The sequence below is a fragment of the Perognathus longimembris genome, chromosome 3 (assembly GCF_023159225.1).
Source record: "Perognathus longimembris pacificus isolate PPM17 chromosome 3, ASM2315922v1, whole genome shotgun sequence".
In the NCBI taxonomy this organism is placed as follows: domain Eukaryota; kingdom Metazoa; phylum Chordata; class Mammalia; order Rodentia; family Heteromyidae; genus Perognathus; species Perognathus longimembris.
The window spans coordinates 49682402-49692742 of record NC_063163.1 but is presented as its reverse complement, the minus strand read 5'-3'; the positions used below and the strand labels follow the sequence as shown (position 1 = coordinate 49692742).

Below are 10341 nucleotides of genomic sequence, written 5' to 3'. Positions count from 1 at the left end.
GAATTACAGGGAGGTTGCAGTTTCATACCTTAGGCATTGGATACATTTCTTGTACTGTTTGTTACCTCGTCCCTTCTTCTGGATCACTATTTTTTTAAGCCGGCCTAGAAAGAAAAGTCCAAGAGACTCTTTATTTCCAGTTAACCACCCTCAATCCCCAACAACCTGGAAGTGGAGCTGTGGCTCAAGGGGTAGAGTGCTAGTCTTGAGCTTAAAAGTTAGGGACAGGGCCTAGGCTCTGAGTTCAAGCTCTAATACTTGCACATACACACAAAGGGCAGTATTCCACTTTTGTTATTGCTGCTCATTAGGCTAGCAAGCCTTGTAAATCAAATTAAGCTGTCTTTCCTTCAGATACTTTGGGTTTTATTCTATGTTTAGGAGACCTGTGCTTCAAAAAGTTAAGGTGACATTGATGATACCAGAAACCTTTAGTCTTTAGGAAGCATTGACACTAAAAACTGTTTCAAATATACATATTAATCATGTGCTTAAAAGAACAAAAATTAATCATTTCATTGCCTTAGAGATTCTTAATCTTGGCTTAAGGCTTATATACCACATTCTTATAAATGCTCATGGTATTTCTTCTATTTACTTTTTATTTGTTTCTACCCCCATAAGCCTTGCTTTGCTGTGTTCACTTGAGTGGCTTAAAGGCTCTTAAAAATCTAGCAGTAAATTAAGCCTGCTTATTCACTTACCATCATTTACATGTTTGCTACATAAGCAAAGAGCTAGGGATACTAATTTGCATAAAGTAGCTTCTATTTTCAAAGAGTTTATCACTTCTTGAAATAGCAACAGAGTGCTATTATTACTGGTTTTCAAACTACTGAAGTAAATTCTAGCTTTTCCATTTGTTTATATACTGACTTTTGTTTTCTCTCTTTCTTCCTCCTTCCTTTCTTTATAAATTTATTTTTTTCTGTGCAGGTATTGGTGCTTGAAGTCTGAGCAGATAATTGGAATCTCACAGACTTTCCTGCCCTGGTTACCTCTGAATTGCAATTCTCAGATCTCAGCCTCCCAAGTAGTTAGGATTACAGGGGTAAGCCAGCTGTGCTTGGCACATTAACTTCATTTCTTAAGTCTCTGAAAATGGTTATAATTGTGATTTGTGTTTAAGGTCATACAAAATATGCAGGCACTTGAGAGTTAAAATAATTGCTTGTCTACAATATTTCTTAGAATCACAGTGACAAAATTGCTAAAGTAGTAGAAAATCTGACCAATGATACAAATGCCTTTAAGAGAAACCATTTAGGTCTCAAAAGAGACCAAAGATTATCCTAAGATAGACACTGACAATACATTTATTCCTGCTTTATTGGAAGCATTAATTTCAAATGAAATAATGTGACACTGATGGATATGCATACAATCAAAGTCCACACGTGGTCTAATTGGTTTTCGCAGTGTGTTCCAGCCTCCAGGCTCCAGTCAAGTATCGTAGTCGGATAAAAAGGAGGTCCCTGCCCATTTGTAGCCAGCTCCAAAATGGAACTAATTTAGAACCTGCAATTAAAAAAATTAAAAATGAACAAATTCAGGAGAAAATGTATCTGTTTAGGGCAACTGCCTAGAATACCCGAGTATCTGGATTAGATCCTCAGTTGAAAAAAAAAAGGAAGGGTGCTGGTAGCTCATGACTGTAACCTTAGCTGCTCAGGAGGCTGATGAGGTCTGAGGATCCTGGTTCAAAGCCAGCCTGAGTAGAAAAGTCTGTAAGATTCTTATCTTGAATTAACCACCTAAGAGACAGAAGGGGAGGTGTGGATGATCTTTGTTAAGTTTCTAGCACTTTGATTTTATTCTATTTGATTTTATTTTAAAAATTTAAAAATTTCACAGCCAAAGTCAATCGTTTAAAAAACAACAACAACAAAAAAACATCTTGAAGTGCAGTGAAACTTGGGAGAAGCTCTAGTATGACAATGTCAGAGGCCTTGAAATAGAGTAAAAAGACATCTTAGGGATGTAAGAGCTCTAAGAAGGTGCAATACAAAGACTTCTGATTGGGCCTGGTGCTGGTTTATGAAAAACAAGCACAGCACCTACAACATAGCCCAGGGCACTACAATATTTCTACAAATGCCCCAATCTGAATTGTGAAAAATAATACTGAGGATCAAACTTTGGGATTCTGTCCAGACCTCTGTCTCAGATTACATTGTCTACTTAAATGTCTGACGCAAAGCCAGGCGTGGGTTCTGACAAGTGTTACCTATAACACACCTGAAGACACACAAACACCTAGCTGAGGAAGGTTTGTAGTTTCATTAACATTTTAGTAATACCTCATTCTCAAAGAATGCCAATCACCCGGCTCTGAATTTCTAATAGCTTTCTTCTGAAAAGTAACCACTAAAGCACTTTTGTAGATGTTAATTTCTTTCTGTATGATTAACCAGAGGATTAATATTATCTTCATTCCACAAAGGGGGAAGTTGAGGTACCTACAATCACCTCTGCAATGTAAAGAAGCAAATGGTGTAAACATGACATGGAGCATGGATTTCAAGCCCCCGGTCCCCCTTCCCAGAGGGTCTCTGTTGGGCCTAGATTAACACAGATCAATAGTCAATTCTCAATAACCCTTTGTCACCTGCTTCTAGCCCTCTGATTCTACATTAATAACAGTGGGGTTAAGTTTCTTCAAATTCAGTTGAATTTAGCAAGACCCTAAAGGTACAAATCCCTTCTAGACCATCTTGAGACTGGTTCCTAACCTTTCTCTGCCCTAACTATCAGGGGTTTGGTGTTCCAGAGCACCACAGGGTAATTCCAACCACGACTCTCCAAGAAAGGGACAGATAGAGGTTCGAATCCTTCCCAAGTACATATTTATATACTCTTGCTTGAGACTGGTTCTGCACCCAGGGGAGAGGTAGACTTTGAAAAACTCCCCATCAGATTGTATTCATTGCTCCCACACTATCAAATTATTCAGATTCATTCCTAAGCTAAGAAAAGAAGAAAACTAGAGCATATTTTTAAAAAAAATCTATGAAGTCAGAGATGAGTAAGCTTTTCAGAACAGGAATGATTGAGATTTATGGTTCACTTCATATTATTATGGATTCGAGAGTACATCCACATTTTTGGAGACATGTACAGAATCAGATCAAATTCAGTAAATGGCTCTGTACATTGGTACGGGAGATGAGAGGACTTCTTGAGTCCATGAGTTCAAAACCATGGTAGGCAAGGTAGTGAACATGTCTGAAAAAATAAATGTGGTAGTGGTATGGGCGAGGGGAAGGCTCAGAAGGGAAGGTGGGCATTTGAAGTATAAATACTTATAACTTCTTTAGTTTTACCTAGTGGTTTGTAGGCATTTATAATGGACTACTGAGAGACTGCCTATTGGAAAAGATTTGGCTTAAAAGTGTTTTTAGCAAGGGTAGGAGGCCTACTAAAGACCCCAAGAAGGGACTTTTTGAGATACCTGCCCTGACCCCCTTGACCAATCCAAGATCAGTGATAAACAAACTATAGACTCACCTTCAATTTCAGTCCAGTTGACAGCAACTTCTGCTATTGGAATTTTAAAGAACTGTGCTATGTAGAGCAGTTCTACATCAAAAGCCCTGAAATAGAAAATATATTGATACTTATTTTTTTTAAAGGACAAAGAGTACATAATTCAATCCCTACCTTGGCAAGGTTTAAAGCTTACAAGGCAGAGGCTGGTACTGTAAGCTAAAGATCAGACTCTTTGAGAAGGTCAAATAGCTGAGCACTAAGTGGAACAGGAACTCCAAGACCAATAAGCTATTTAATGTCATTACCTAACACTTAAATGGGAAACGCTGTATCTTCACCGCCACTCAGAAATCCTCAGAAATGAAAACCGCCTTCTGGGCCCCAAGAGAAAATTTAATCCTAGAAATGTGCAAGATGGATAGTTTTCAACTCCAACCTTGCCTTGCCTGGTTGAGGTATAGAACAGAGAGCATTTTCAGAGAGCTAAAGAAGCAGAAATCAGTGAAGCTCTAGGAGCTCAATTATTTTTTCCTGCTACCAAAGAATTGATGGTTCTTCTCTAAAACACGTCCTTGTGACCTTCCCTGTGTGGTCCTGGATGAAAACAGTATGGGAGTGACAGAAAGGTTGCTGTGGCCTAGCTGAGGTTCCTTGGTTGTGGACAAGTACACACACAGGAACTAGACAACTAGTCTTTTTCTCTGTATGTGTGTGCTAGTAATGGGGCTTGAACTCAGGACCTGAGTGTTGTCTCTTAGCTTTTCTTATTCAAGTCTGGCACTCTACCACTTGAGTTATACCTCTACTTCGGGCGTTTTTGTGACTAATTGGAGATAAAGAGTTTGATGGACCTTTCTGCCTAGGCTGGCTTCTAACTTCAATCTTCAGATCTCAGTCTCCTGAGTGGCTAGGATTACAGGTGTGAGCCACTGGCACCTGGCTTGACATTTTGTCTGGATATAGGGTCCAACACACAGCTAGAACCATTTAGTCTGGATCCCCCTTATCCTTTTACTCAGGTAGTTTTTTTTAGCTCTTCTTTGGTCAGCTCCTAGCTGTATGTCAAATCTTCTTTTCTTGGAGTTTCTGAATTCTGGCCTATAGGGTTTTCTGTAAACTGCTTAGAATATTTCTGAGCCAGGGCTGTGGCTTAGTGTATAGTATGCATGAAGCCTGGAATTTGATTTCTCAGTGCCACATAAACAGAAAAAGCCAGAAGTAGCACTGTGGCTCAAGTGGGGGAGTGCTAGCCTTGAGCCAAAGAAGCTCAGGAATAGAGCCCAGGTCCTGAGTTCAAGTCCCAGGACTGAGCTCTTCTGATTATCTCTGAAGTCAGTGCTGCTTTGCTTCCATCCTTGGGTCCCACTGTCTCATGGCACCCCACCCCTTCCCCCCCTTTTCTGGACTGCATAGAGCATGGTTTAAATGTCAAGAGTTCAATTGAAAGATGAGAACATGACAGAGAGAATGTCTAAAGCCCACTGTGCTGGGGGTCTCCAACTCCATACAACCAGAATTTGTTTTGCGCTAGCTGCATTGGCATCACCAACCATTATGTAGCTGGCTTAAACCCTGAGTACTTGGATAAGTAGATATGAGACTGCATTTTTTAAAAAAAAACCTGTTTTTCCCCTCTTATCCTAATAAAATATTTAGCTAAGATGATAAAAACCGTGTACAAAAGTGGCTTGTGTTCTTAAAATGACTATACAGGAGTTCTGTTAACTTGTTATATAAAATTATGATCCTTCCAGATTAAGGAAGTAATTTCAGTGAGCCAGGTACTTAGCACTTAGCTTTTTACCCCCAAATTGAAATATTAGCTAGTGGACTAAGTTCTAATGGTATTCAGTAACCTGGTTAATAAGATCACTAAGTTCTTCCTAATGGAATCAGTATGTAGCCAATGACTATTCAAAAACACAACAAATGAAAAGGAATAGGAGAAGATGAGCATCGAATAGTTAACACTACTTACATTTACAAAGCAGAAACAAATGAAATGTGTGAGACTGAAAAGTTTTTATTGTCCTGTATCTCCTTTCTTGTCTTTCTTTCTTAACTCAGGGCCTGTGTTTGGCAAGCAATCACTTTTATTATGGCTAAGCTACACCTCCAGTCCTGAGTTTTTCTAGTTATTGATTGTGTGTGCGTGTGTGTGTGTGTGTGTGTGTGCATATGTATGCGTGCATAACAGTACTGGGGCTTATACTCAAGAGTCTCTCACTCTCCTTTAGCTTTTTCATGCAAGGCTGGTGCTCTAACCCTTGCACTATTAGTCTACTTCTGTCCGTGAATTAGTTTTATAACAGGGTTTTACATCTGTCCTGGTGCACACTGGGGACAATCTACCTGTGGTAGGCTTCCCAGTAGCTAAGATGACAAGCGTTTGCCACCAGTGTCCAGCTCTTTATTGCAGGGGGAAGGGGAGGTATCATGAATTTTTTTTTCCTGCCTGGGATGGCATCAAACTGCAATCTGAACAATTTTAGCCTCTCAAGTTGCTAAGATGACAGATGTGAGCCACCAGTTCCCAGCTTCTTTTTCCTTTTCTTTTTTTTTAGAGAAGCTACCTCATGAAACCATCTAGAGTATATCTACAGTGTCATTGGCAAAAATTGCTAAGATGCTGTTACTAAAGCAAAAAGTTCAACTAAAATACCAAGTCACTTATGGCATGCAAGTCACTTTGCAAATTAGGGGTGGGCAGCTCTACATGCTCTTTGAGGCTACTAGTTGCTGGTGCAGCTATTCCCTTAATAATATATCCAGGGACCCTGTGAAACACCTACCTCCTGTTCCCTCTGTAATCCTACTGAAACCAAGGCAATAATAATGGGAGAAACAGCCACTAGTCAGGAGGCTGAGGTCTGAAATCATAGTTCAGAGCCAGCCCTGGCAGGAAAAGTATGACTTTTACTGCCAAAGAGGAGCTGTGGCTCAAATGGTAAAGAGCAGCCTTGAGAAAAAAAAGCTAAAAGACAGTAGCCTGGTCCTGAAGACACAAAAGAAGAGAGGAGATGATGGTGGGCAAGGGGTCCCATGAAAAGAAATAGCAGCAGTGGAGAGGCCTAGAAGCAGCTAATGGCTGCCCTAAAGGATGCTTAGGGAGCAGACTTCAAAGGCCCTCTGCCAGGAGGGGTGGAGATGAGGCTTGCAAATAAGCCTCTGACCATCTGTGTAAGGTTCTTCCTCTCCTATGGGACTCCATGAATGGGGACAGCTGAGTCCAGAGCTCCCAGGCAGGGGAGGAAAGAATTGCGCTTTAGGAAAAATGGCCAGCCAAAGGGGTAAAGGGGTGGCAATTATTCTCACATGGCTCAGCTAGTTTAACCTGGAGTGAAATCCACCAGTGAACCAGACACGATGCCCACACGATTCTTAGAAGCATTTTAATGCCATGCCAAAGGCACTGAGAAAAGACTTTGATGAGCTGGGAATATGGCCCAGTGGCAAGAGTGCTTGCTTTGTATACATGAAGCCCTGGGTTCGATTCCCAAGCACCACATATATAGAAAACGGCCAGAAGTGGCGCTATGGCTCAAGTGGCAGAGTGCTAGCCTTGAGCAAAAAGAAGCCAGGGACAGTGCTCAGGCCCTGAGTCCAAGCAAAAAAAAAGACTTTGATGAGTTGGGAGTTGGGGGCTTGTGCCCTCGCGTAGTCCTAGCTATTCAGGAGTCTCAGATCTAAGGCCCACAGTTCAAAGCCAGCCCAGTCAGGGAAGTTTGTGAGACTCATCTCCAATTAACTACAAAAAAGCCGGAAATGGTACTGTGGCTCAAAGTGGTAGAACACTAGCCTTGAGCACTAAAGCTCAGGAATAACACCCAAGTCCTGAGTTCAAGCCCCATAACTGCCCCGCCCCCCCCACCCCTACCCAAAAAAAAAAAAAGACTTCCATGATAAAAAGGAACATGGAAAAAAACTGGGAGCCTCAGAAACAATGCAACAGAAGATGTGAGTTTTCAGTGAGTGAGACATTCATAGGGCTGTAGAAGGCACTGTAGTCATGAAACAAGAATACAATAAAAAGATCATGTTGAAAGCCAAAAATCAGTTCTAGGAGATAAAAAGTTTGGCAGCATAAGTAAGAATTGAAGGAAGTAAAAATAGTAAGTAACTTGGTATTTTAGTTGAACTTTTTGCTTTAGTAACAGCATCTTAGCAATTTTTGCCAATGACACTGTAGATATACTCTAGATGGTTTCATGAGGTAGCTTCTCTAAAAAAAAAAAAGGGAAAAAGAAGCTGGGAACTGGTGGCTCATCTGTCATCTTAGCAACTTGAGAGGCTAAAATTGTTCAGATTGCAGTTTGATGCCATCCCGGGCAGGAAAAAAAAACTCATGACACTCCTCCCCCCACCCTGCAATAAAGAGCTGGACACTGTGGTGGTAAACACTTGTCATCTTAGCTACTGGGAAGCCTAACACAGGTAGATTGTCCCCAGTGTGCACCAGGACAGATGTAAAAACCTGTTATAAAACTAACTCCAAAGAACAAAAGTAGAAAAGGGTAAATTACAGGACCAACAGGGAACATTTATTCACAAGAGAACAGAGGAAATAGGGAGAGGACAAAGATGACTAAAGAACATACATACATAAAGATGCTGGGAAAACTGAATATCTATCCACATGTAGAAAGGAGAAATAAGACCCTTGACATATAGCGAAAGTACCTAAAATGAACTGGAGAGTTATACCACTAGAAGAAAACAGAGAAACTATATAACATTGGTCTGGGTACTGAATTTTAGATTTAACTCTAAATACACAGGCAATATGAACGACAACAAAACAGACACTTGGGACTACATCAAGTGAAAAAGCTACTAAACGGAAAAGGAATCAAATCTACAGGGTGAATGGATAGGAATACGTTTTGGCTATGGAGCAAAATATCTTGAAGCCACATATCTGTGAAGAGGCTAATACCCAAAATACACGAGAAATTCAAGTCCATAAAAAGCAAGCCAATAATTATATTAAAAACTGGGCAAGGGACCTGAACAGAAAAGAAACAGGAGCGTGCTTATAATCCCAGCACTTGGGGGGCTGAGGCGGGACCAAGTGTTTGAGTTTGCCTGGGCTACAGAGTCAGACCTTACCTCAGCAAACAAATAACACTTACTGTGAGACCTCACTTCCATCCGCCAGAACAGCTATTATCAAAAAGACAAAAGGGAACAAGTGCTGGAAAAGAGGGGAGGAGAGGGAAGCCTGGTACACTGTTGGCAGGATGTACACTAGCACCATCATCATGGGAAACGTGGAGATCCTTCATATGGAATCAATATGGAGGGGCATGCTTGAATGCCTATGTCCCTTGTGATACTATTCACAACAGCCAAGTTCGGACACACACACACACAGGAATATTGCTCAGTCTTTAAAAATAAATTGTCATTGGAAAAAAAAACACAGATAGAATTGGAGAATAATAGCATGCTAAATGAAATAAAGCTTGACTCAGGAAGACATGCTTCATGATGTCATTAATTTGCGCTATCTAAAACAACTGAATTTAGAAGTGGAGCATAGAATGGAAGTTACCAGTAGCTGAGAGTTGAGGGAAGACAGAGATGGTATGTATGTATGGGGGGAGGGGGGAGCTACAAAGTATGAGCTATAAGGGAAAGGTTTTCTTTTCTTCTTTTTTTTTTTTTGAGATTTACTGAACAATTTAGCAATACAGTAATAATACATTGTACAACTAGAAAAATAGCTTGGTAGTGCTGGGTGTAGTAGCACATATCTGTAATACTAGCACTTGAGATCAAGAGTTCAAAGCTAGCCTGGGTTACATATCAAAACCTTATTTCAAAACAAACAAACAAGACCACTGGGCATTATGAAATGGCAGTAAGAGTAATGGGAGATAGGAGTAGCCAATGAGACTGAGATGGGCAATACAAACCATTTTTTCAAAAATAGGCTAGCTGCAGAAGGAAGGAGACACAGGCCCAGAACAGCAGGGATCGTGGAGAGGATGAGGAAGACACGAGATTAAGAGGAAATGGCCAAAAATGTCCAAGAAAAAAGAAAGGGAACAGACTAGATTTCAGAGAAGGTGGAGATCAGAGGTCAGAGCCCTGGCCTTGCAGAGAGACCCCATCTCCTACAAAGCAGGAGACAGGGGACAGGCATAGAATCAACAGGGCATGTTCCATGGTTCTGTGTTCTTCTTTTTCAAAGAGAAATGGATGTTTTCCCTTTCTCATTTGGTACTATCTCTGACTAAGATGAACATTGAAACCATAGGTTAAATTTGAGTGTTTTCCAATTAAGATCAAAGCAGTTGGCAGGGCTTGTTTACAAACCTGTGTGGGTTAGGTTTGAGTCTGGAAGCTCATTCTGAAGACACAAGGCTGCTGCTGGTTACAGGCGAACTAAATTGACCAGACACCACCCGGGCCGAAAGAAACCTACCATCGTTCAATGTGCAGAGATGAGAACGTCCGGGAAGCTGCTTCTCGAGTTAGTAATTTGAACCCACACTGTGTGTCCCTGATTCCTTTGACACAAAGGAACCACACCAGAAAGTGGAACCCATACATGAGAAGGGTACGGAAGTAAGAACGCTGAAACAAAGACAAAACAGAAATGACTGTTCCATTTCCTGCCAGGAGACTCCGAAAGCTATACTTGCTGTAGACAGGGCATTTACTAGTTCATCCACGGCACATGTGACTGGTGAACACCAATGTTCCACTGGCTTCACAAGGTCAATGTCAAGAAGTAACACTGAACCCCTGGGGGATGAGTCAGACAGGATTCCTCCCAGGGCTCAGAGACCATGCTTCAGCCTGGCGGGAGGCAATGGGTGTCCTTGCTATGAGCAAGGACATGTC

General features: G+C 41.1%; 1 protein-coding gene across 1 annotated transcript in view; it reads right to left on the bottom strand.

Annotated features, from left to right (window-relative positions):
* Positions 1-1311: 1311 nt before the first annotated feature.
* The window catches only part of Alg5 (ALG5 dolichyl-phosphate beta-glucosyltransferase), a 32377-nt gene continuing 23347 nt past the window's right edge, over positions 1312-10341 (bottom strand). The window contains exons 8-10 of the mRNA XM_048341493.1: positions 9920-10071; positions 3508-3593; positions 1312-1518 (exon numbers count right to left, since the gene is read on the bottom strand). Of these exons, the coding sequence (XP_048197450.1) occupies positions 1403-1518; positions 3508-3593; positions 9920-10071 (354 nt within the window). The 3' untranslated portion in view covers positions 1312-1402. The remainder of the gene's footprint in view (positions 1519-3507; positions 3594-9919; positions 10072-10341) is intronic.